Source organism: Panthera tigris, chromosome C1, assembly GCF_018350195.1.
Source record: "Panthera tigris isolate Pti1 chromosome C1, P.tigris_Pti1_mat1.1, whole genome shotgun sequence".
In the NCBI taxonomy this organism is placed as follows: Eukaryota; Metazoa; Chordata; class Mammalia; order Carnivora; family Felidae; genus Panthera; species Panthera tigris.
The window spans coordinates 15,887,174-15,913,753 of record NC_056667.1 but is presented as its reverse complement, the minus strand read 5'-3'; the positions used below and the strand labels follow the sequence as shown (position 1 = coordinate 15,913,753).

The following is a 26,580-nucleotide window of genomic DNA, read 5'->3' as shown; positions in this document are numbered from 1 at the left end:
CCTCTGACTAGGGCTTGACTCGGTGGCACCCGAGGGTGGGCCGGGGTGGGGCAAAGCCGGGCAGGTGAGGTCTGGGAGTGGAGTGAAGCGGCTTCAGGGGAGTGAGGCCCCCCTGCTCCTTGCCCTTCACGGATCCAGCAGAGGGCCCGCCGGTAGCTCCTCACAACAACCATGTGAGGCAGGAATCCTCCCATTTTCCAGAGGAGCAGCCTGAGTCTGAGGGTTAGGCAACCTGCCCAAGGTCAGACGGCCCTCCTGGGGACGGGGTAGAACCCTAGGTCTGTCTGACCCCAGAGCCGGCTCTCTTTTCTCTGAAGCCACAGCCTCTAGGGACGTCCTCCCTGTCCCTGGAAGGTCGGCCTGCTCGGCTGCGGCCCCCCAGGAGCCACCCGGCCAGGACACATGTGACAGATGGTGCAGCTGGGACAGAGGCCACGGGCACCAGCCCGCCAGGCCAGCCAGCTGGAGAAGCAGCAGCACCAGGCGAGGCCCACAAGGAGGCCAGTGGAGGCTAGGACCAGCGAAGGGACCGGTGCCACGGCCCGGAGCCGGGGACCTGCAGAAGGAAAGGGAGAGTCCACTCAGGCTTCAGCCTGGGCCTGCTGCCCTATCCCTGTCACCTAGAGAGGGACAGGTGTGACCTTGGTGGGAGGAATGGGATCAGGTGGGGACCAAGAGCTGCATACCTCCCGGAGGAGCTGCTGTATCCCCCTCTTCGAGGGCCCGGCCGGCCAGGGGGCTCCTCTCGGCCGCCATCTGGAGGGGGCCTGCAGACCTGAGAGCTGGGGAGGGCGTCAGGGGCTGGGAGGTATGGCCATCTGTAACCCTCGCCTGGCTGGGCACCAGAGAGGGACCTGCAGCGGGAAATGATAGAGTAACAGAGAACTTTCGAGGACTCGACTCGGTCTCACTGAATCCTCCCTAAACCTCTCTTGTTACTATTAGTATTTCCGTTTTACAGATAGGGGAAGTGAGGCACAGACAGGTTAAGTAGCTTGTCTAGATCACAGAGCAGTGATAGGGGAGGACTGGAGCTCCAGCGCCCGGGGTTGACGGATGGAGCCACTTCCCAAGAAAGAGGGCGTATCGGGGAGCTCGAGTGGCTCAGTCGGTTAAGCTGCTGACTTCGGCTCAGGTCATGATCTCTCGGTCTGTGAGTTCGAGCCCCGCGTCGGGCTCTGTGCTGACAGCTCAGAGCCTGAAGCTTGCTTTGGATTCGATATCTCCCTCTCTCTCTGCCCTTCCCCCACTCATGTTCTCTCTCTGTCTCTCAAATATGAATAAATGTTAAGAAAAAAATTTTTTTAAAGGAGGAGGATGTATCTGTCTTGAGCATTTTCTGGGCACCAAGCGCTGTACTAGGCGCTGAGCTCTTTACCTGCAGTATTTCACTTGGTTCATGACAATTCTGAGACCTTAGGTTTATCATCCCCATGTTACAGATAAGGAAACTGAGGCAGAGAGAGGGCCATTCTTCCACTCATTTGACTACTATTTCTTGAGCATCTACTGCCCCCCCAGGCGTTGCCCTGGGGACAGGAGGAACCGGCAGTGTGTGAAATGGACAAACCCGGTTTAGGGTGCCGAGACGGAGCACAAATTCTGTCATGTCACATGGAGAGGTGCTGTGGAGACAGTAAGAGGGGGAAGGGACAGGGCAGGTTGGCTAGGGTCAGCGTTCTTTCCTCTTTCACTGTGGTGAAACATATACCACCATGAACCATTTTAGCCATTTTTAAGCATACAGTTCAGTGGCGTTAGCACATTCACATGGTTGCCCGACCATCACCACCATCTCCAGACGGTGCAAAACCGCAACTCTGTCCCCACGGGAACGCTGACTCCCCATCCCCCTCCCTCCAGCCCCTGACAACCACCATTCTTTCTGTGTGTACAATCTGGCTACTCAGGGTGCCTCGTGTTAAGTGGAATCCTGGTATTTATCCTTTCACATGGGCTTATTTCCTTTCACACAGTGTCCTCAAGGTTCATTGCTGTGTTGTATGTTCGTGCATGTGTCCGAATCTCCTTCCTTTTTAGGACGGAAGAATACTCCGTTGTGCAGACATGTCCTATTGTATTCATCCATTCACCTGTCGGTGGACAGAGGGTGCTATGTTAAATAAAGGGGCCAGGAAGGAACTCACTAAGATACTTAAGTAGAAACCCAAAGGAGGCCAAGGTAAACCCCCGAAAACAAGGTTCAGGGCAGCGACAGCTCAGCCCAGGCCAGAAGGCGGGACGGGAAGGGAAGGGGGGGCTGGCGTGGAGGCGGGGAGGAAGCAAAAGGGAGGTGGGGAAGGGCCAGAGGAGCCACAGGACAAAAGGAACAGCGACTGTGGGCTTCGCGGGGCTTTGCAGGGCTTTGCTTCTGCTGACAGATGAGGCATGTGGAGGGTTCTGAGCACTGGAGTGACGTGGGCTGTTTTCAAAGGCCCCTCTGGCGGGGAGTGCACTCCCCACTCCAACGTGTGCGACCCACGGGGTGACTTCTTCCAAAGAGGACAGTAGAGAAAGGGGAGGCAGCAAAGGTAACAGTGGAGAAACCTTACAAACACCACCTGGTGCTGGCAGTATGTGCTTTGGATACGGGGTGATGAACAGGACACTTGGCCCGGGGTCTTCCTGCCAGTGACCCATAACTCCAGTCTCATCCCAAGCAGAACATCAAATTCTGATGATGTGGATGGCTTGGCTATAGGCTGAGAGGAAAGGAGGGAAGGTGACAGCAGTTTTGGTGAGCAGGGGATGCCGGTGAAGAGCAGGATGGGGGAGGGCTGTGCATCAGGTGTTCAGTTTGGGGCAAGTTAAGTTTGAGACGCCACCTACACAGCCACATGGAGAGATTGAGTAAGGAGGTCGGTGTGTCACTAGAGTTCAAAGACGAGTCCAGATGGCAATGTCACATAAAGGAGAGCACCAGAGGAATGGGCATGGAGAGGCTGGAGGAAAGGAGGGTATAGGAATGGGGCCTCGGGCACAAAGCACAGAGTGTCAGGCAGATAATGGTGAACCTGCAAAGTAGACTGAGGAGTGGCCTGGCAGGTAAGTGCGTGGGGTCCTGGGAAGCTGGCCTTCACCCTTCAGCTAAGTGGCATTTTGCGGTAAACAACCTGTTCAACGGGGCATGCCAGCCCTGTTTGCAGGAGGCGGCATCTTAGATTTGCAGGAAGGATCTTCCCGAGTGATCTATTTTGGTCCCCGCTCTGTCCACAGAGCTCATTCCTGGTTATGTTTCTCCCTGACTCTATGACTTTGGGCAAGTCATTTCTCCTCCCCAGGCCTCAGTTTCCCCATACATAAAATGTGTGAGTCAGACTGGATCCGTGGTTTCCAGAGTTAAGTCTTGAAGGTCCAACTCAGGTCCCTTGGTGAAACATCAGTCAGCCAGGGCCTGGGCCTCCCTGTCCAGTTAAATAGAGCATCTCTCCTTTTGAGGCTTGGGCCTCTGGGCGAAATTCCACTTAGGAAAAGCTTCCACCACTAAGCAGCTGGATTTTGGAAGCAGCTGAATTAGATCCTCTCCAGCATCATTCCGGCCCTCGCTTGCTCTGATCCTCAGGTCGTCCCGTCTACACAGATTCCTCCCTACTGTGCTTCACCTTATTCTCTCCTGCCATGCCCCTGCCTCTGACCTCCCCGCTGATGCCCTGCCCCAGGGAAGGGCAGTCAGCCCCGCTCCCCTCCTAGCTGTTCAGTGGGGCCTAGGCCGCACCCATGACTGACCTCTGCAGTCGGCCGGTGGCCAGGATGCCTGGTCACTACCATCGCCACAGTTGTCCACACCCCAGCGATCGCACACCAGGCTCCACGGGATGCACCTGCCGGTCCGACAGCGGAAGTAGGCACCACAGGATCCTGGGGCCAAGAGGGGAGGCAGGAGGTGAGGACCCTGAGGCAGCCCATGACTCAAAGGGATGTGCAGCCCTGCAGTGAGGGAACGTGGGAGCTTCGAGCAGGAGATAGCACGGGTGGGCGTTTCATGGGAGACAGGCGCCCGGTCACAGGGACGATGCCGACGGCTAACATTTATCGAGTCCCCATTGCATGGCGGGCGTGGTTCTAAGTACCCCACTCACACCCCAGCCCGTCAGCTTTTCACAATAACCCCGTGGGAGAAACACTGTTATGAACCCCATTTTAGGAATGAGAAGACAGGCCCAGGAAGGCTAGGTCATGTGACTGAGGCGACACAGCCCGTATCTAAGTAGCAGAGTAGAAACTCAGTCCCATGCTCTTAAACACTGTGGCACACAGAGGGTGTGCAGGTGTGTCTGCACATGTGCGTGCACATAGCCTGCGTCGTCCCGGCGAACGTGTATGTACGGGGCTGAATTGTATGGTTCGATGCACGGGGCATGCGGAGAGGTTGGCTCACCCAGCATCCCATTTTGTGGAGAAAAGCTGGTTCAGGTGGGACTGACCAGCACCATGGCTCAGGGATGGGCGTGGGAATCAGAGCATTCCATTTCCTGGCCATGGGAATGGACACGTGATTCACACGACTAATCCGATTTGGCCCTGGAACTTTTGCTAGAACCATTCAGAAAAGATGCTCGCTATTTCATTGAAGTTAGAGCTGTAATGGTGACCAGGGACTTGGAGCTACAGGGTCATCTTGCTGCCATGTACAAAGAGAAGCTGCCTGAGATGGAGGCCAAACAGACTCCCACAAGGCAAAGACAGAGAAGAGACAGAACCCAGGTGCCATTACTTAAACTGCTGGATCCGGCTACACCTGAACCAACGCCTTAATATCCTGGTTATAGCCCCCCCCCCCCCCCATTCTCCTTAGGCTAAACAAAGTTGAGTTGGTTTTTTTCACCTACAAATGAAGGTGAATAATATATAGATAGATAGTAGATGTAAGAGTGAATATAAAAGAAAACACAAATAGTGCGGTTGTGTACGGGTGAGTGTCAGTGTAAGAGTGTGTGCGTGAACCCGATAGGGTGTGCCTGCAGGCGTGAGTGACTGGGACTGCGTGTGTGGCCTGAAGATGTGCAATGGGCCTTTCTTCATTCAGATGACAAGACTGATCTAAGGAAGCCAAAGCTGTGATAAGGCTTCACCACTGCCACCTGCTTTTGGGAGTCCAATGAGCAGCGGCAGCATTCCTGGGTCCTTGGCTGACAGTTGCATCTTGCAAGAAGGCAAGGCCACAGGGAGAAAGGGAGAAGTGAGAGGTTAATTCTCAACCAGCCAGTGACTGCTGTTTACAAAACGTCATAGGCCCCTGGGCATGCTACAGTCTACAGGAGCCAGAAAGGGGACCCCAGGCACCACCGGTCTTGTCCCTGAGGATTTAGACTACAAATTTCAGCGCGTCCAACTTCGGCTCAAGTCACGATCTCAAGGCTCATGAGTTCAAGCCCTGCATCGGGCTCTTTGTTGTCAGCACAGAGCCTGTTTCAGATTCTCTGTCCCCCTCTCTCTGTCCCCACCCCCACTCTCTCTCTCAGAAATAAATGAACATTAAAAAAAAAACCAGAGTGCAAATTTCATATAGTTCCTTCCAGAGCCAGAAACTCTAATGGGGAAGAGAGAGAGAATTTAAAATCCAAAATCAGACCAGGCATAAGGCCAGGGAAGAAGGAGGTGGGCCTGGGGACACCCCCCGACCAACTCGGTGTTACAGGCCCTCCAGGGCCTAGCACACAGAGATCAAGTTCTCGGTGAACCTGCACAGGCCTTCAGAGACCGCCACACTCTTTACTCAAAGCGCTCACATCCCATGTTTCATCCTCCAACCTGGGGGCATCTGGGTGGCTCACTGACTCTTGGTTTGGGCTCGGGTCATGATCTCATGGTTTGTGAGTTCGAGCCCCCCGTCAGGCTCTGTACTGACAGCGCAGAGCCTGCTTAGGATTCTCTGTCTCTGTCTCTCTGTCTCTCTCTCTCTCAAAATAAATAAATAAATAAACAAAAAAAACAAAAAACAAAAAACCTTTGAAAATCAATCAATCCTCCAGCCTGGATATTTTGCCAGAATTGGCAGTAAAGCTTCTCTGTGGTTCTGGAATCCTGAGTTTTGGCAATTCACCTCCTCACCATCACTAGACACAGCCTCTGCTGCGATGTAAGTGAGTGTCTCCAATCCGGGGCGGCCTGTCGGGACTAAGGTCTTGAATTCAGTTTGAGCAAGAGGACGTACTCTAGCCATAAAGCCCCGTCGCTCCGTGTGTGAGCAGGGAGACCTGGGCACTTGCCTTAACTTCCCCGGGCCCGTTTCCCATCCATAAACATGAGGACAAGAAGACGGGCATGGTGTTGCCGGGAGAAACAGATCTGGCACGCAAGGGGCAAAGGCAATGCTTAACAAATTACTATTAATTAAGATCAGTTCCCTCTCCTTGCTTAAGCGGCTGTCACTCAGTCACAAGAGTCCTAACTCGGCCCCTCTGCAATCATCTGAAGCGCTGACCCAGGACACAGGAGCCTCGTGTGAACTTGAGAGCGTGTGAGTGAGTCATATCTAAGCGTGCAAAGTGGTACTGTGTGTGTGAGGTGTGTATGAGGGGAACCACATGTGTGAGTGTGCAGCATGTGAGGCACGTGGGTGGGTGAGGTGTGTAAATGAGTGCAAAGTTGTGGGTTATATGCACACGTACAATGTGCGAGAATGTGGGTGTTGGGTGTGAGGGGTGGGGGGTCGTGTGAATGAGTGTGCAGGAGGGGGTCGCGTGAATGAATGTTGTGAGTGAGTGTGCAGGGTGCGTGCGTGTGGGTGTTGGGCGTAAGGCGTATGCGTGTGGGTCAAGTGAATGAGTGTGCAGGGTATGCGAGTGTGGGTGTGAGGTGTGGGATGTGGGAGAGTATGGGAGCCCTGTGGGAGTGAGAATTGTGAGCGGGTCACTGTGTGTGTGTGTGTGTGTGTGTGTGTGTGTGTGTGTGTGTGTCAGGGGCTGGTAGGAGGTCTGCTGCACAAGTCCCTGGAAGTCAGATTTCTGGGGGGGTTCTTTGGGTCTGGAGCCCCCCTTACGGTGCGGACGCGAGCCCAGCCGCCAGTCCTCCTCCCCACCCCACCCCACAGGCCCCGCCCTGCTCCTAGGCCCCGCCCTGCTCCTAGGCCCCGCCCTGCTCCTAGGCCCCGCCCTGCTCCTAGGCCCCGCCCTCATCTTCTAGCGCCAAGCGCGCTGCCCCGGGTAGCGCACCCCACCCCCCACCCCCCCCCGCCTTCAGCTGCCCCCAGCTTGGAGGTCCGGGTCCCGGCCCACAGCCCCAACCCACCCAACCGGAAAGAGGTGACTTCGCCCACGAAGTCCACGCGGGGCTGGCGGCCTCTGGTGAGCAGGCGGAGGCCCAGGAAGGGCCCGGAGGACGCCACCGGGGCGGGGATGGTCAGGCCGCAGAGAGGGGCCCCCAGCGCCCGGGGCGCCCCCGGCGGGCCCTCGTAGAACTGCAGGTAGGACCCGGGGGCGCACGGGTCGGCGGGCTCCGGGGAGGAGGCGTTGGACGCCGGAGGCCCCGGGGGCGCCCGCGGCGCCGCGGCCAAGCTGTAGACCAGGAAGAAGCGGAACTGGAAGCGGATCCTGTCGCCGGGGGCCGCCGCCCGCATCCAGAGCCCGCAGTCGGTGTCCGGGGCCACGAAGTAGAACCTGCGCGAGGCGGCGTGCGAGCGCAGCAGCAGCCCGTCCCCCTGCCACGTCTGCCCGCAGAGGTCCACCAGGTCGGCTGCAGGGAAAAGCACGGATTCGGGAACCGCGCGGCCTGGTTCTGAGCCCTGCCCGCTGTGTGACCCCCAAGTAAGTCACTCACCCTCTCCGAACCTCCGTTTCCCCATCGGTAAAATGGAATGATTGCGCAATCTCAGAATTTTTGTGAGGATTAAATAATTAAATTCAGGTCCTCAAGCTCTTATTCTTTTTTTTTTTTTTTTTAAGTTTATTTATTTTGAGAGAGAGACAGAGCACGAGCAGGGGAGGGGCAGAGAGAGAGGGAGACACAGAATCCGAAGCAGGCTCCAGGCTCCGAGCTGTCAGTGCAGAGCCCGACGACGCAGGGCTGGAAATCAGGAACTGCGAGATCATGATGTGAGTTTAACCAGCTGAGCCACCCAGGCGCCCCCCTCAATTTCTTATTCAAAAACTCTAGGATTCATTTCAGAATTTTCCAGAGTTTAGAAAGATAAGGTGGTGTATATGCAGGATATTGACCTCCATGATCAAACGCATTTGCTAGAGCAGGTGTAGGGATACATAACCCTAAGCAGGGCAAATGAAGACAAGAAACAGCCCCCTGTCGGTTCGATTCAGGAAGTCTCAGTAAATTAGTTAAGGAATTTCAGTTTTCAGAGCTTTTCATAGTTTGGAATTGAAACTAAAGGACTGTGGACATGTAAGCATTCGGTGCTCAGGACAGTGCTTGGCATTTAATGAGTGTCACCCACGTTAGCTATAATTAGCATCTTATTGGAGGAGGGAGCAGACACAGACTTTTCCTGTTGCTCCTTGCTAGAAGAATCTTAGTATCTCTCAGCTGCCAGGGAGCAACATACCAGCCTTCCTGGCCATTGGCCTAAACCAGGTTTTGTGATCCTAATTCTATTTGCAGGGTTTAGGGATTGGTATGTGACCTGATTCTGGCCAATGAGATTGAAGGTTTGCTGAGGGCTCCTGAGAAAGGATTTCCTCTCTGATTAAACAAAAAGAAGAAGAAAGAAAAGGGGCACCTGGGTGACTCAGTTGGTTAAGCGTCTGACTTCGGCCCAGGTCATGATCTCATGGTTCGTGGGTTTGAACCCCCCACGTTGGGCTCTGTGCTGACAGCTTGGAGCCTGGAGCCTGCTTCAGATTCTGCGTCTCCCTCTCTCTCTGCCCCTCCCCCCACTCTCACTCTGTCTCTCTCTCTCTCAGAAATAAATAAACATTAAAAAAAGAAAAAAAAGGAAAAGAAAAGGGAGAGCTGTGCGATGAGGACCCTCTTTCTTCCTGCTTGTGAAAGTGGTTGACTGAGAATGCAATGGCCAGCGCTGCAGCAGCCATTTTGCAAAGATGAGGTCATGAGAATTCTGCAGCATCACTGACACGGTTGAGCTGCTAAATTAACCATTTCTGGAATTATCTATGGCCCCATGAGTGAAATAATAAATGTCCTTTTAAGGGCATTAGTTTGGTATCTGTTTACTTACATCCCAAAACATCCTCATTGGTACAGAGTTGTTGTGAGGATTAAATGAGATCATGCATAAATAATCAAACTAGCTCTGAGTTTTTGCGACGATAGAGAAGAGGAGGTGGCTTTTCTGGTGCATGGCAGGGGCATGAGTGGGTCTTGAGGACCAGCCAGGACTTTGGGGAAGCAATTTACCAGCAGGGCTCAGGATATGGGAGCATTTTCTCAAATCTGCGGGGACCTAGTAAAGCCAGAACGTGCCCCGGAGGCACGCAGGAGAGGAGGGAGTTTTCAAGAGTGAGTGAATTGAGTGTTTTTTTCTATGTGCCAGGCGCTAAGTGTCTCGCACATTTATCTCATATGCACAATAATAAAAGTCCCCTAAGGGGCCCTTATTCCCATTTTACTGTAGACACTGAGAGGTGAAACAGTGATCTCAGGGGTGGAAATGTGAGAAGAGGCGTGAGAGTGTGAACACACAGTGTCTGACCTCAAAGCCCATGGTGTTGTCCATTGCCCCCCACACACACACACACACCCCTGACCCCTGCTTCTGGTGATTTGGAGTTCCAGCCTTCCGGAGGGATTTGGGGTGGACTTGGGGGTACTAAGCAAGACCAGGCACAGGGGTTCCCAACCTCCTCCAAGTCAAGGGGTCCCAGCCCATCTTGGGGAAATACAGTCTCTAAGGGTGGTGGGACCCACATCTCCTGCCCGTCTGAGCCAAGGCCCCTCATGCTCACCTGTCTCCAGAGCAGATGCAGCCAGGGCAGCTGCCCCCAACAGGAGCAGCCTTTGGGGCAGCTGCGGGAGACAAGCCTCCATCCAGGCCCTGCTGTGCCCAGCAGTGGGGCAGACCTGCAGAATCTTCGGTTTGGGGTCTTTGGGGAGACCAGGTTGTGGGGACCTGGCTGGCAGGACACGAGGAGCAAGGGAGGTAAGTCCACCAGCTCTCTGGTCCCTTCACAGTGATCTTTGTGCTCTAGATCCTTCTTCAGATCAGGATTGTGTCCAGAGTTGCCATGGAGATTTGGGGCTGAGGCTGGAGCCTGGGGAAAGAAGGCGGGGAAGATGTCTGCTTACCCCATGCCAGATGGGAACCAGGAAACTCAGATCCGGTTCGGCCACAAGGCTTCTGGGAGGGGCACCCGCAGCCTCAGAGACCTGCTCTCTGGACAAGTCGGCATCTTAGGGCTGAGCTTGAGAGAAGCCCAGGACATCCAAGGGCCACTCTGAGGGCTCTAAAAAGGCAGCAAATGATGAAGGAGTTCATTCTATTACCAAAAAGTATTTCTACCTCAGGGCCTTTGTACTCACAGTTCCCTCCCACCTGGAATGCTCTTCTGCCATAGCATTCCATGGCTGGCTTCTTCAGGTCACTCAGGTGTCAGCTCACATGTCACCTCCTGAGACCACACTTCCTAGACCAGCTCTCAATCTGAATTAGTGTTCTCCCTCCTTATCACTCGGTCACATCTCCCCACCTTTATTATCTCAGCACTCGAATTATTTGGCTTACTTATATCTTGTGTATATAATCCATTGGCCCCCGACTAAGATTGTGTTCCACAAGGGTCTTGTTGATCTCTGAAGCCCTAGGACATACATAGCACAGCGCCTGGCGCAGAGCAGGAATCCAGAAAATGAGAATAGGTGGGTAGTATTGCGCATATGATTTCCCTTTTGCTGGGTTTAACTTCCCCAGGTGTAAAAGAAAGAGCTTGGACCATTTCAGGTTTTTCCAAAATTTGTCATTAGAACCGTTTTTTTCATGGGGCGCCTGGCTGGCTCAGTCAATAGAATATGTGACTCTTGATCTCAGGATTGTAGATTTGAGCCCCATGTTGGGTGTAGAGATTACTTAAAAATAAAATCTTAAAGAAAAACAATAATTTTTTTCAGAACGTATGTTACATGGAACATTAATATATAAAACCGGAACTTTTTGAGTCTGTTTCCTTACCTGTAAACTAGGGTAATGATAGTTCCAACTTCCTAGGTTTGTTGTAAGAGTTCAGTAAGTTGATACAGGGGGAGTACTTAGAATCGTGTCTGGGGGCGCCTGGGTGGCTCAGTCAGTCAATCATCCAACTTTGGCTCAGGTCATGATCCCACAGTTCATAAGTGTGAGTCCTGCATTGGGCTGTCTGCTGTCAGCCCACTTTGGATCCTTTGTCCCCCTCTGTCTGTGCCCCACCCCTGCTTTCTCTCTCTCTCAAAAATAAATAAACTTAAAAAAAAAAAAATAGTGTCTTTTACATAGTAAAGTGCCCAGTGCTGGGTGATGACGCTTAATGTCATTACTATTTAAACAAAGGTGCACGATGTTTGAAGAAGTCCCTAATTGAAGCCTTGAGACCCCACTTCAGAGTCCCAGGACTCTCTGAGAAAGTTAAAACCACTGTCCCCCAAGCTCTGTAACAGTTGTCCCTTCCAGAGCTGACATTCGATGCTACCTTTCTGCCCTACTGTGTATGTGCTGTCCAAGGCTGGGCCTGGGGGAGACTCTGAGAGGACCCAAGTCCACCTCAGCAGGAGCGGATGTACCACAAAGCCTGTGAAGCTGAAGATTTAGGACACATTATTTGCGTGGGGGTTTATGTTTTTGTAAAATTTGCAGAAGTAAGATGTTCTAACCGCCGTCAGTTCAGACCGCTCGCTGTCTCTTTCCACCCCATCTCCTCCATCACACCTCGCTTCAATGCCATGGGCATTTTTGTAATCTGGCTAAATGGAGGTTGGTTTGGGTTTGGGTTTGGAAGGATGTGTTAATGAGGTCCTAGCTTCTTCTAGGTAGGGTTGTATTATTTCTGGATGCTCCGAAGTAATTTCCAGGAATGCCCTTCACACCCGTTGTGCTGTCCCCCCCAGTGTTGTGATATGAAGGTACAGAATCAGAGGTCATTATCGTGCCTGGCCCGCCAGGTGTGAGGGTGTTAGAGGAGAAATAAGGTTTGAAATGTATGAAGCCAGAAGCTACTCTATGGAAAATCCTCCCAAACAGTGGGTAGAGTTTATCCCAAGTCTGAGAGCAATCCTTAAGGGCACAAATAAGCATATGAATAATAAAATGCAAAGCTGAAGAAAAAAATGTAAATGATCACTAACAAAAACTAATTTTTTTGTTTATTTATTTTTAAACAGTCTGTATGCCCAACTTGGGGCTAGAACTTACAACTCCAAGATTGAGAGTCATATGCTCTTCCGAATGAGCCAGGCAGGTGCCCCAATAAAAAACTAATTTTGATCAATCATGCTAGAGGAAAGACTGAATTATCTTTCTAGTCCTGTTATAGAAAATATGGGGTGCCTGGGTGGCACAGTGGGTTGAGCGCCTGACTTCAGCTCAGGTCATGATCTTACGGTTCACGGGTTCAAGACCCACATCGGGCTCTGTGCTGACAGCTGGGAGCCTGGAGCCTGCTTCAGATTCTGTGTCTCCCTCTCTCTCTGCCCCTTCCCTGCTCATGCTCTGTCTCTGTCTCAAAAATAAATAAAACATAAAAAAAAAAAAAGAAAGGGGCGCCTGGGTGGCTCAGTTGGTTAAGCGTCTGACTTCGGCTCAGGTCATGATCTCGCGGTCTGTGAGCTCGAGCCCCGCGTCGGGCTCTGTGCTGACAGCTCAGAGCCTGGAGCCTGTTTCGGATTCGGTGTCTCCCTCTCTCTGACCCTCCCCCGTTCATGCTTTGTCTCTCTCTGTCTCAAAAATAAATAAACGTTAAAAAAAAAATTAAAAAAAAAGAAAATATCATAGAGTTATCACACAAGTGACAAGAGTATGTAGCCAAAAAAGCAAGAGAGTATTACAGAACAGTATTGGGCAGTCGATTAAGAAAAATTGTTACTGGGGCCTCTGGGTGGCTCAGTTGGTTAAGCGTCCGACTTTGGCTCAGGTCATGACCTCACGGTTCATGAGTTCAAGCCCCATGTCAGGCTCTGTGCTGACAGCTCAGAGCCTGGAGCCTGCTTCGGATTCTGTGTCTCCCTCTCTCTGCCCCTCCCCCACTCATGCTCTGTCTCTCTCTGTCTTAAAAATAAAGACTTAGGGGCGCCTGGGTGGCTCAGTCGGCTAAGCGTCCGACTTCAGCTCAGGTCACGATCTCACAGTTCGTGGGTTCAAGCCCTGCGTCGGGCTCTGTGCTGACAGCTCAGAGCCTGGAGACTGTTTCAGATTCTGTGTCTCCCTCTCTTTCTGACCCTCCCCTGTTCATGCTCTATCTCTCTCTGTCTTAAAAATAAATAAACGTTAAAAAAAAAATTTTTTTTTAAAAAACACTTAAAAAAAAAAAGGACAAGAAAAATTATTATTGTTTTGGATTTATATTGTTTGTGCTATTTGTCAGTTATTTTAACCTTAAAAGTTGTCATGATTTTTTTCTCATTCTAAATATTCACTTTCAAATCTGGTTTTGTGTTTATAATTTATTTTAAAAAATTAATGTTTATTTTTGAGAAAGACAGAGACAGAACATGAGTGGGGGAGGGGCAGAAAGCAAGGCAGACACAGAATCCAAAGCAGGTTTCAGGCTCTGAGCTGTCAGCACAGGGCCCGACGTGGGGCTCGAACTCATGAACTGTGAGATCATGACCTGAGCCGAGATCAAGACGCTTAACCGCCTGAGCCACCCAGGCGCCCCTGTAAATTCCATATTTTTAAAGAGTGCCTTCAAATTTTCTATGCTTCAGGACCCACAGAACCTGACCCTCAGGAATCTGATTGGTAGAGCCTTCAGATTAAGCACATCAATAAACAAACAAAAAGCAATCATTAAATAAGTTACAATCTTTACTACACCAGAATGTGAGGTACCTGGGGAAGTCAGGAAGGGCTTCCCAGAGGAGGGCATTCCCGAGTTGGGCCCTAAAGGACACAAAGGAGTTTCCATGCAGGAACTGTACTAAATATTCCAAGCAGAGGACTGAGTACGTGTCATAGTCACAGGGAACTCGTTAGCTGGTGTGGCTAGGGCATGTTGCACAGAAAAACAGAGCGGAATGACCACAGTAGTGACATGTAACTTCCCAGGGCACCTGGGTGGCTCAGTAGGTTCGGCTTCCAACTCTTGATTTCTGTTCAGGTCAGGATCTCACATTTTCTGAGATCGAGCCCTGCATGGGGCTCTGTGATGACAGAGCGGAGCCTATTTGGGATTCTCTGTCTCCCTCCCTCTCTCTCTCTGCCCCTCCCCCACTAGCACGCACACGCACACACATGCACTCTCTCAAAAATAAATAAGCATTTAAAGCAAACAGGGCGCCTGGGTGACTCAGTCGGTTAAACGTCAGACTTCAGGTCATGAACTTGTGGTTTGTGAGTTCAAGCCCCGTGTCGGGCTCTGTGCTGACAGCCTGGAGCCTGCTTCGGATTCTGTGTCTCCCTCTCTCTCCCTCCCTCCACCACTTGCGCTGTCTCCCTCTCTCTCTCTCAAAAATAAAGATTAAAAAAATTTTTTTAATTTAACAATTTTTTTAAAAATAAAGGAAACAAAAAAAAAAACAATGTAACTTCTCATCCCCTTGACCAGGCTTTGTGCAGAAAATATTTCTACCTTTCGTGAACTAGGGACAAACTTAATGTAGGGACCACTTCTCAAGTGTTTACAACATTCCAGGTACTGGCTATAACCTTGTGGCACGCTTTATCACGCATAATCATCACAATGACCCCACAAAGAGGGCATTCTTACGGGCCTCATTTAAATGATGATAAATCTGAGTACAGATAATGGTCATAAATAAGATTAGTAAGTAGAGAAGTAGAGTATTCCCCCTGGGTCCCACTTCCTAGCTCTGTGACCCTTGGGCAAGTGACTTAACCTCTCTGTGCCTCAGTTTTCTCATCTACAAAATGAAGACCATACTAAAGTATCTTATTGCCTATTGGGAAGACTAAATTAAAAGAAAGACGTAAACTCCGTTTTCAAACATCACTAACCTCTATCTTAGGCATTGGAGATATTTCAGAGAACAAAATAAACAAATAAGTTCTCTTGTGGAACTTGTACTCCAGTGGAGGATAAATGAGTAAAATGTATGGTGTATGGAATAGTGATAAATATTAAGAAGAAAAAACAAAGCAAGACAGGGAAAAATGAAATGTCAGAGAGATGCTGAAATTTTGGTAGAAAGGCTTCACAGAGGCCTCACAGAGAAGGGTCCTTTGAGTAAAGATCTGGAGGAAGTGAGGGAGCCAGCCATGTAGCTCTTTGAAGTAAGAAGATGCAAGGCAGAGGGAAGAGCAAGTGCAAAGGCCCTGAGGCAGGAGCATGCCTGACACAAGCAATAATAGCATGGAGTGAATGCCGTGATGGGGAGAGTGACAGGAGATGAGTTAGATCATGCAGGGCCCTAGTGACCATTGTAAGGACTTTGGCTTTCTCTCTGAGACAAGAACCACTGGGCAGGGCCAGATGCTGCAGGACCATATAGGAGACTATCTTAATGAGTCTAGAAATGATGGTGGCTTGGACCACGATGGCAAGAGGTGGTCAAATTCTGGACATATTTTGAAGGTACAACCGATGGGATTTGCTGACATTGGATTTGGGCGTGAAGGAAAGAGGAGTTAAGGGTGGCATCCTGGGTTTCAGCCTGGCAGAGGGAAGGACGGCGTTGCCATAACTTGGGGATGGGGGAGGATGGGGAGATCAGCATTGGACACATCCCGATTGAGACCGTTAGAATTCCCCCCAGCGATGGCACGCGATTGTTGGATCTCTGAGTCTGGAGTTCGCTGGGGAAGTGTGGGTGGGGATATAATTTGGGGAGCAGTTGGCATGTGGATGTTATGTAAAGTCACAAGCCAGGGTGAGTGGACCATGGGAGTGAGCAGAGAGAAGAGGAGAGGGCCAGCAAGCTTGGACAGTACCCCAACCCTTTTGCTGGGGGACTGCAGCTGGTACCCAAGGATCTGGAGAAAAATGTCCCCTAGGGGGCAGTCAAAGCCAATATGAGCATGTGGAACCTTGCTGTGCATTCTAGAAACAGCCTCTGGGAAGCCCTGGGAGGCCCCTCAGCTTAGAGGCTGGAGATAGTGCAGCTCCTTCAAGAAGCCAAGCGTTTGCTGGGCATCTCGGCTCTGAGTCCTAGGTGTCTTCCCTACATGTTTGGGTAACTGGAGGAAACGATAGTTGTCCTACCCAGTTGATGTGCCTTTATTATTCTGTCCAATGGGTCAGCAGATTGGATCATCTCTAAGGGCTCTTTCCCTCAGACGCTCTCTGAGTCTGGAATATGGGCTGATGCTTCTGCACTTGGGGGTGTCACATCTCATCTGTCACATTCTTTCCTGCAACTTACAGTTTGATAAGCTACTGGTAAATAACTGTTCATGGATGCCAATTTCAAGCCTGGGGCCTTGAATACCTTCATTCCAGAAAAGCCCTGAGGCCGGTATAATCATCTCCTTTAATTTTTTTTATGAGATTTTTTAAAGTTTGTGTATTTTTGAGAGAGACAGAGACAGAGCAAGCAGGGAAGGGGCGGGGGGCGGGGAGAGAATCCCAAGCAGTCTCCACAGTATCAGCACAGAGCCCAATGTGGGGTTCAAACTCACGAACAGTGAGATCACGACCTGAGCCAAAATCAAGAGACAGTTGCTTAACTGACTGAGCCACCCAGGCGCCCCTAATCATCTCTTTTTAAAAATAAGTAAACATTAAAGACAAATGTCCTTTTTTTTTTAACGTTTATTTATTTTTGAGAGAGAGCATGAGAGGGAGAGGGGCGGCGAGCCCAATGCGGGGCTTGAACCCATGAACTGTGAGTTAATGACCTGAGCCAAAGTCCGGTGCTCAACTGACTGAGCCACCCGGGTGCCCCCAAAGAACTTTTCTGATACAGAAAGTTAACCTGATAGAAAAAAAGGGGATGGGCACTTGGCTGGCTCAGTAGCCAGCAGCTCTTGATCTCGGGATTGTGAGTTCAATCCCCACCTTCGGTGTAGAAGTTACTTAAAAATGAAATCTTGGGGGCACCTGGGTGGCTCATACAGTTAAGCGCCTGACTTCGGCTCAGGTCATGATCTCATGGTTCTTGAGTTCAAACCTCACACCGGGTTCTTTCCTATCCTCACAAATCCCACTTCAGATCTTCTGTCCCACCCCCCACCCCTACCCCTCCCCAGCTTGCACACGCACGTTCTCTCTCTCAAAAATAAAAGAAATAAAAAAAATAAAATCTTTAAAAAAAGGAAAAAGGGGCATTGATTACATTCCTTGCATTACCAGACACAGAGGGACTGATGGGAGTCCCAAAACAAGAACCAAGTAACACGTCTTGGTATAAGCTAGATTCGGTGCAGACCACACAAAGTGGTCACCACAACATCTTATTCACCTGAATGGAAATGATATATAAGGGAAAGGACACGACAGCGTCCTCCATTGAGAAGGCAGTGTCTCAGTCTTTGCCAGACTTGCCCCATGAGCAAAGAGGGCATGGAAGACCTCATCCACCACCCTCCTGGTCTGAGCTGACTCTAGGACACAGCTGATATGATGGCTCAAGGATAGGAGTGCCTCACTCATACCACAAGAGATCAAGGGCAAAGCAGCAGCCCTAAATACAACCACAGGAGGAACTCTGGTGGGTAGGGGACAGACAAGGCAGCTCAATATGATGAATTAAAATCAGTACCAGTGGGGCGCCTGGGTGGCTCAGTCGGTCAAGCATCTGACTTCGGCTCGGGTCATGATCTCATGGTTCTAAAGTTCGAGCCTGGCAGTGGGGTTCTCTGCTGTCAGCACAGAGCCTGCTTTGGATCTTTGTCCCTCTTGCTCTCTGCCCCTCCCACCCCCCTCAAAATTAAATAAACATGAAAATAAAATAAGTACAATTGCCAATAAGTCAGAACTTACACGAAGGACATCCTGAAATTATCCTGAATTATGATCCATGGGCAGTAGCCAATGGCCTAATAATTTGGTGCCCCAAATGGAAAACAAATAATTGTCTCATGAATGGGTAATCAGTATGGAGAAAACCAATATGGGAGAACATACATCAGGTCTTACAGTCTGACACATTAGGAGATCATGTCTCAGCACCTAGAGAGGTAAAACTCAAGAAGCAAAATACAATCAAAAAGTAGATAAATTAACTGGAAAGATAACATCAAAAATGGTTAATTGACAAAATACTAGCTAGATGGGTCCCCAAGCAAATGGACAGTTGGGGACAAACTTATCAATTAGATGATGATGGGAGAGAGTTAGTCCTAAAACAGCACATACTAAAACATTGTCAAATCTGCTAGTCTTTTCTATGTCACTTGACAATAGAAAAGGGGGCACACAATTTGAAGAGCTAGCAGAAAATGAATCTGGTAGATAGAACATGCTGGAGCCTTGATCGAGTCACTAGGAAAAAGGAAATGGCTGTGGTGGATACTTCCTCAGGACTGGGGTTTACATAGATGCGAAATCCATAATACCAGACATACAGACACCTAGTATCTGTGGAACCCCCTAGGCCACAGAATCAAGCCAGGAAACAAACATTATAATAAGGACATGAGTCTAGGGCAGTAAGAAGAAAATCTTTATGCCTCATAATCCTACAGAAGCAGGAATGGTAAAAAAGTTTAATGGGTTACTAAGGAAACACCTAAATCTAGCCTGGGGTGAAATAAATAGAAAATGGAACAGTGTTCTGGCAGAATAAATTGTCTAAATTACATAATAAGCAACTATCCTGACACCCTAGAGCTATTCAAACAACCAAAATACAGTCCTCTAGGGGCACCTGGCTGACTCAGTAGAGCACGCGACCCTTGATCTGAGGGTTGTGAAGTCAAACTCCACATTGGGTATGGAGCCTACTTAAAGAAAAAATACAGTCCTATAATCAAGCTGAAAGACATTAAAGATTATTGAGGAATAAAACTACAAGTACAAGATTCTTACGTTACCTCTTTCAGAATAAAAGCATTTACTTTGGGATGCCTGAGTGGTTCAGTTGGTTAAGTGTGTGGCTCTTGATTTTGGCTCAGGTCATGATCTCATGGTTCGTGAGACTGAGCCCTGATTCCGGCTCTGCACTTACAGCATGGAACCTGCGTGGTATTCTCTCTCTCCCTCTCTCTCTGTCCTCCCCCTGCTCGTGCACGTGTGCACTCTCTGTCTTGCTCTCTCTCTCTCATAGTAAACTTAAAAACAACAAAGCATTTACATTGACCACCCTCAATGACTTCGTTATAACCATCCTATTTATCTGACACTGTGTACCCAGTTTACCTGTAAATAGACTGACCATAACCTATCAGATTGACTTCACAACTAATTGCTAAGGTGATGAACACCTCATTTGGATCAAACCAGGATCGGATATAGACCCATGGACATTTCACAATAACTAAAATACATCTTATTAGGGGCACCTGGATGGCTCAGTCCCTAGAGCATGCCAACTCTTGATCTTGGGATTGTGAGTTCAAGCCCCATGTTGGGTGTAGAGATTACTTTAAAAAATAAAATTAAAATACGTCCTATTAGCCCAACTTCAGCCATCATGAGACAGAAATGGTCCAAGTCTGCATGGAAGTAAAGAAAGCTACACGACCCTTCAAGATGGCCCGAATGAGGCTGACATAATCGCAAGGGATCTTGAATGGGGAGACTCACCCTATCAGAGAAATACCACCAAGAACAAAAGACCGGATATGGAGTTGGTGGGCCTGAGCCTCTGCTTAAAACCTCACCTCACCTGCATCTACGAAGAGTAGAGCCAACAGGAATGTTTATGCTTTCCTTAAGAGAGACAAGTGAACTAAGAGGTGAAGAAGATTTGTAGCAACATCATCAAAGGTTCCATGGGCCATTAGGAAGAACTGAAAACAGAACAGACGTAGGAGTGGGTATCACAAACGTTCATAGACACCGGGCATGGTACGTCGAAGAGAAACGTGGTACAAAGACGCACTTGGGAGACCTGGCTGCTCAGTCAATGGAGCATGTGACTCTGGACCTTGGGGTAGTAAGTTGGAGCCACATGTTGGGTATAGAGATTAGTTAAAACTTAAAAAATAAAATGGGGGAGGTGCCTGGGTGGCTCAATCGGTTAAGAGTCTGACTTTTGATCTCTGCCTGGGTCATGATCCGGGGGTTGGGAGATTGAGCCCCGTGTGGGGCTCTGCTCTGAGTGTGGAGACTACTTAAGATTCTCTCTCTCCCTCTAGCACTTGTGCACTCTCTCTCAAAAAAAAGTAAGTAAATTAAAATATAAATAAAATCTCTAATGATTAAATGGATGGAGCTTTCTCTCTCCCTGCGTGGCAAGACTGTGCTATGGACATTTTATGGGACTCTTGACATAACCTTGGGGATTGGATACATTGCAACATTAGCAAATACTTAAGGAATATGCTTGTTCGCTATGATTCTGTTTGTAATTTTTTTAAGCTTATTTATTTACTTTGAAAGAGAGAAAGAGTGAACGAGAGAGGGAGAGAGAGACAATATCAAGCAGGCTCCACACTGCCAGCACAGAGCCCGATGCAGGGCTCAAACTCATGAACCATGAGATCATGACCTGAGCTGAAATCCAGAGGCAAACGGCTAACCAACTGAGCCACCCAGGCGCCCCGCTATGATTCTAATATTGGTTCAGGTCTGTTGTAAAGCATAACAGAGTCAGGGTGTGAACTGTAAAGCAACTATGTTTGTAAATTATGTCTCAGTCCTGGCCATAGCTTCTTTTTTGTTTATTTAAATGTTTATTTAGTTTTGAGAGATAGAGCGTGAGTGGGGAAGGAGCAGAGAGAGGATCCGAAGCAGGCTCTGCACTGACAGCAGAGAGCACGATGTGGGGCTCGAACCCACAAACCATGAGATCATGACCTGAGCCAAAGTCAGACGCCCAACTGACTGAGCTACCCAGGCACCCCTAGTCATTTTTTTAAGTAAACTCTACCCCCAATGTGGGGCTCAAACTCACGACCCCAAGATCAAGAGTTGCTCTATCTACTGAGCCAAGCAGGCACAGCTTTTTGTTTTATTTTATTTTATTATTTATTTTTATTTATTTTTTATTTTCTTATTTTATTTTATTTTTTTATAGCTTTTTATGAATTCCAGATGTCAAAGGCTGCCTGCATCCTGGTAAGGTCTAGCTCACATCTTAATAGTGTCAAAATAACCGTGTCACTTGCACTTCTCTAAAAACTTCTCTAAAACTTCTCTAAAACAGTCCAATGCTGAGGTGGCAAGAGCCAGTAGGTGCAGTAATCGTATCAAGGATCAACATATTCAGGTTTGCTAAATTGCCAATAACCAATCAGAGCCAAGAGTGTAAACAGCCACACACAAAGAGCACGATTATAAACAGCGTCGTAAGTTGGACAGTGCCCACCCAAAAGTCATGCCCTCCCCCCGAATCTCAGAATCTGATTTTATTTGGAAATAAGATCTTGGGGCGCCTGGGTGGCTCAGTACACTAAGCATCTGACTTCGGCTTAGATCATGAGCTCACAGTTCCTGAGTTCGAGCCCTGCATCGGGCTCTGTGCTGACAGCTCAGAACCTGGAGCTGCTTCGGATTCTGTCTCCCTCTCTCTCTGCCCCTCCCCTGCTCATGCTCTGTCTGTCTCTCTCAAAAAATAAATATTAAAAAAAAAAAAGGAAATTAGATCTTTCCAGATGTAATTAGTTAAGATGAGATACCGGATTAGGATGGGCCCTAAACCCAATGGCCAGTATCCATGTAAGAGGAGAAGGCCACACAGAGACATACACAGAGGGAAGATCCTGTGAAGGTGGAGGTGGAGAGTGGTGTTACCGCCACAAGCCAAGGAGCATCAGCAGTTACTTAAAGATGGGAAAGGCAAGGTCGACTTCGGAGACCTGAGCGGGGAGCGTGGCCCTGCAGGGAGCTTGAATTTGGACTTCCAGACTCCAGAACGGTGAATGAGCAAATGTATTGTTTTTAAGACACTCAGTTGGTAGCAATTTATTATAGCATCCTTAGTGGACGAACTACGTGCAGAAGCGGAGGTCTCCATTATAAGATTCCTGATCCTGGTGCCCCTTGCTCCCAAAGCAAGAGTACACACTGTCTGTCCTTCACTCTCCTAATGCTGGAGGGTCGGTCTCTAGGCAAAGGGTCATGCCGGATCCAATCCACTGTGACGGTCGAGGTAGTGGCCGAGGAGAAAGAGAAGGAACATTTGTACCGAGAAGGTGACCACCACTTACTACCTAGAATTTAAGGCACTGTGGCCTTTCACCCTACCTAGTGTGGTGTCTCTCCCGATTGGATGGGGGCCTCCAGATGTGGGGTGACTCCACTGGGTGGAAGCCAGTGGCGAGGACAGTGAAAGGATCCACCTGGGGTAGAACAAAAGCGATAGAAGTTTATTGGATACACCCGTAAAGGGAGGTGCTGCAGGCAGGATGGCAAAGGAGAGACTCCGGGGCAGTGGAAGGAGGCTGTTTTTAAGGGGGGTGGAGGGGGGACGCAGAGTTGCCTGGGAGGCTCAGTCGGTTAAGGGTCCGACTTCGGCCCAGGTTATGATCCCATGGTTCACCGAGTTCGAGCCCTGCTTCAGGCTCTGCGCTGACAGCTTGGAATCTGGAGCCTGCTTTGGATTCTGTCTCTCCCTCTTTCCCAGCCCCTCCCCTGCTCTTACTCTGTCTCTCTCAAAAATAAAACATTTTAAAAAGGGGGAAGATGAGGAGATATTGGGACATACAGAATTTTCCCTTTTTTGGTAACTGTGCCTGGTTGTAAGTAGCCCATTGGTTGGTTAGGTCCTATAGATATTTTGAGGTGGGTTCCCCGATGGGCCTTGCTGTGTTTAGACAGATGGTCACTGTGGGCTCTTTCTACATTCCGTTGCTCAAGCCTGTTGACTAAAGGCAGCCTCTACACCCAGAAGGACTATGTGTGTGGGGGGGTGGTGTATTAATAGGGAGATTTATTCTAAGTGTCTAAGACATTGTATTAGGTAATCCCTTATTATATTAATTCTATAATAAATACGCTTTTCAGAAGGCTACCTGTGGTCAGATCCCACATTGCATTTTAGCCAACGGAGTTCATGTGATATGGTTCACTGAAGGTCTTGTCTCCTCCCTCCACTATACTGGTCAGTGACTAACTCCTGGGTATGCCGATTCACACTGTAGATGTCAAAGGGAGACCCAACGCTAGAATGTGACCATATATGTTCAGATCCACAGTGGCGGCAAGGAAGCGTAGTAAAGCATCTTCAGTGTCCACATGAATGGTACTTCGTGGATGAGGCAGCCCTGACCCCACCCATCCTCAGGTGGTGACACATTCCACCCCTTCACTTCCCTTTTTGGCTTGGTGCTTTCCCCTTTCTTCCCAGTCTTGGAAAGATGGTGACATTAAAAATCTGCTTGTGCTTCATGCATACTTTGTGAGTCTGCCTAGATTTCAAGCTCCTTTCATCTAGGCAAAAGAATCTACTTTTTGTTTGTTTATTTTGAGAGTGAGTGCGTGTGCACGCCCACATGAGCAGGGGAGGAGTGCAGAGAGAGAATCGCCAGCAGGCTCCTAACTGTCAGTGTAGAGTGGACTCGGGGCTCGATTCCATGACCCGTGAGATCATGACCTGAGCTGAAATCAAAAGTCAGATGCTCAACCGACTGAGCCACCTAGGTGCCCCAGAAAAAGAATCTACTTTTAACCATACCTCTGGAACTAAAACGATAATCCTTATTCAGACTGATGCACATTCATTATTTAGCGATTTCTTTTTGCTGTTAAATTTGAGAGAGAAAGAGAGATTGAGCGTGAGAGTGGGGGAGAGGGGCAGAGGGAGAAGAGAATCTTAAGCAGGCTCCATGCCTAGTGTGGAGCCGGATGTGGGGCTCGATCCCATGACTCCGGGACTGTGACCTGAGCCGAAAACACCAAGCCAAAAAGAGTTGGCCGCTTAAGTGACTGAGCCTATAGTGTATTTTTTTTTAAGTTTATTTATTAAAAACGTTTTAAATTTTTATTTATTTTGAGAGAGAGAGAGAGAGAGAGAGAGAGCATGAGCAGGGTAGGGGCAGAGAGGGAGACACAGAATCCGAAGCAGGCTCCAGGCTCTGAGCTGTCAGCACAGAGCCGGATGCAGGGCTCGAACCCACGAGCCTTGAGATCATGACCTGAGCCGAAGTCAGATGCTCAACCAACTGGAGCCACCCCGGCACCCCAGTAAGTTTATTTATTTAAAGGGTGCTTGGGTGGCTCCGTCAGTGGTGAAATGAGAAAGTAATTTATTTCTGTGAAGCTGATGTCGGGAAGACTGCAGCCTGGCGTCTCCAAGACAGTCTCCAAAGTGCTGAAAATACTTGTATGTTTATACAAGGAAAATGTGAAACAAGGTCGGTGAGTACAGGCAGGTGGGCTGTGAAGGGCCAATCAGTCATTGCCTTGGGGTCAATCACTCCAGGTCTGGCTGGCTCAGGGCAGTCTTTGTTGCTTGAGGGGTAGTTTGGGCTCACGTCAGCGGATGCTTTGCCTGCGGGGTGTTTTGCCTGAGTTGAGAGATAAGCTGGAAAGAATTTAATCAAAAAAGTACAGACTGAGGTCAAAATGGAGGTAGTTGAAGTTCTCTTTCATTACTACTGTAACAAATCACCACACTCAGCAGCTTCAAACAATTTATAATTCTGGAGTTCAGATGTCTGGAGAGGGTTTCACTGAACCGAAATCAAGGTGTGGGCAGAGCTGCGTTCCTTGCGGAGAATCCAGGAGAGAATCCATTCTCCTTGCCTTTCCCAGCGTATAAGGGTGCCTACATTCCCTGGCTTGTGACTCCTTCCACTTTCAAGTCAGCAGGGTAACGTCGTTTCTGGCTCTGACCATTCTGTCTCCCACTTAGAAAGACCTTCGTGTTGGGGTGCCTGGGTGGCTCAGTTAAGCGTCCGACTTCGGCTCAGGTCATGATCTCATGGTCCGTGAGTTTGAGCCCCGCGTCGGGCTCTGTGCCGACAGCTCAGAGCCTGGAGCCTGCTTCAGATTCTGTGTCTCTCTCTCTCTGCCCCTCCCCTGCTCACGCTCTGTCTCTCTCAAAAAATAAACATTAAAAAAAAAAAAGAAAGACCTTTGTGGTTACATTGGGTCTATTGAGGTAATCCAGGATAATATCCCCATTTTAAGATCTTTAATCAAATCACATCTGCAAAGCTACATCCTTTTGCTACATAACATATGCACAGATTTTGAGAATTAGGACATGGACATCTGTTTTACTGTATTTGGGCTTCCATAACAAAAATACCATACTAAAATAAAATAAAAATTAAAAAAAATGCCATAGACTGGGTGGCTTATCAACAACAGAAATATTTCTTAGCAGTTCTAGAAGCTGGGAGGTTCAAGTTCAAAGTGCTCGCAGAAGCAGTGTCTGATGAGAACTTAGTCTCCTGGTTCATAGAAAGCTGTCTTTTCACTATGTCTTCATGTTGGTGGAAGAGGCAAGGGAGCTTTCTGGGGTCTCTTTTATGAGAGCACTAATCCTATTCATAAGGGCTCCACCCTCATGACCTAAGCACCCCCAAAGGCCCCACCTCCAAATACCATCACATTGGGCATTAGGATTTAACCTGTGAATTTCTGGGAAATGAGAACATTCAATCTATAGCAATATCTTCGGGGTGGGAGGGTGGGGCATTATTCTGCCTACCATAGCCCTATAGGTCATGAAAAGTAGTTTAGATTTTATTTAAAATGTGAAATGATGACAAAATGGAGTGACATAACCTAATTTATGTTTCTATTTCTTTTTTATTGACCTATATAAAAGAGGGCCCAGGATGAAGGCTGGCAAAACTTCAGCTGTGATGCTGTGATTTATAAAAAGCAATACATATTTGGGGGGCGCCTGGCTGGCCCCATCGGTTAAGCATCCGACTTCGGCTCAGGTCATGATCCTGCGGTTTGTGAGTCCGAACCCCACGTTTGTCAGCAGGTTCTCGTGAGTCCAAACCCCGCATCTGCAGCGTGGAGCCCACTGCAGATCCTCTGTCCCTCCTCCCCGCACCCCCCACCCTTACCACTCTGTGCACCTCCCCCGTTCACTCTCGCTTTCTCTCAAAAATAAACGTTAAAAAAATAAATACATACATGTTGGTCTTCCTTCATTCTTCCCAGAGTTCCTAAACCCTTGGAATTTCCTAAGTAATTGGAGTGATAAAGTTGTCTTTTGTTATAACAAGCCCCTTCCAACTACTCCAGGCTTTATGTTAATGAGATGACTTTTGGAAAGCCCCTGGGTAATTTAAGAATGGGGGCTAGTTGCCTGGAAAACCAATCATGATTAGAGGGCTGGAACTTTCAGCCTCAATCCCAGCCCCCGAACTCTGGGGAGTAGAGACTGAGATCAGTCATGAACAGTCGAGGATTTAATCAACTCTGGCTGTGTAATGGAGCCTCCATAAAAACCTACAGGACTGGGGTTCAGAGAACTTCCAGGCTGGTGAACAGTGGGGTTGCTGGGAGTGTAGCGTGTCCA

At 49.0% G+C, this 26,580-nt stretch overlaps 1 protein-coding gene and 1 long non-coding RNA gene across 2 annotated transcripts; one reads left to right on the top strand and one right to left on the bottom strand.

The window, feature by feature from the left end:
* Nucleotides 1–631: 631 nt before the first annotated feature.
* On the bottom strand, nt 632–9,939 carry LDLRAD2 (low density lipoprotein receptor class A domain containing 2). Its single transcript, XM_042994278.1, has 4 exons — nt 9,858–9,939; nt 7,231–7,674; nt 3,727–3,858; nt 632–854 (listed from the first exon to the last, which is right to left on the bottom strand). The coding sequence occupies exons 1-4, from the start codon at nt 9,937–9,939 to the stop codon at nt 661–663; spliced, it is 852 nt and encodes a 283-aa protein (XP_042850212.1). The 3' UTR covers nt 632–660.
* LOC122240883 lies at nt 7,433–26,580 on the top strand. The gene is made up of 3 exons (XR_006220630.1): nt 7,433–7,745; nt 9,868–10,051; nt 25,873–26,580. It is a non-coding gene; the product is annotated as an uncharacterized LOC122240883 (long non-coding RNA).

Coding starts and splice junctions, on each gene's coding strand:
- LDLRAD2 (XM_042994278.1), bottom strand. CDS start 9,939: ATGGAGGCTTGTCTCCCGCAGCTGCCCCAAAGGCTGCTCCTGTTGGGG. Junction 7,675..9,857: donor TGCATCTGCTCTGGAGACAG/GTGAGCATGAGG, acceptor TTTTCCCTGCAG/CCGACCTGGTGGACCTCTGC. Junction 855..3,726: donor GCCACCGGCCGACTGCAGAG/GTCAGTCATGGG, acceptor TTCCCGCTGCAG/GTCCCTCTCTGGTGCCCAGC.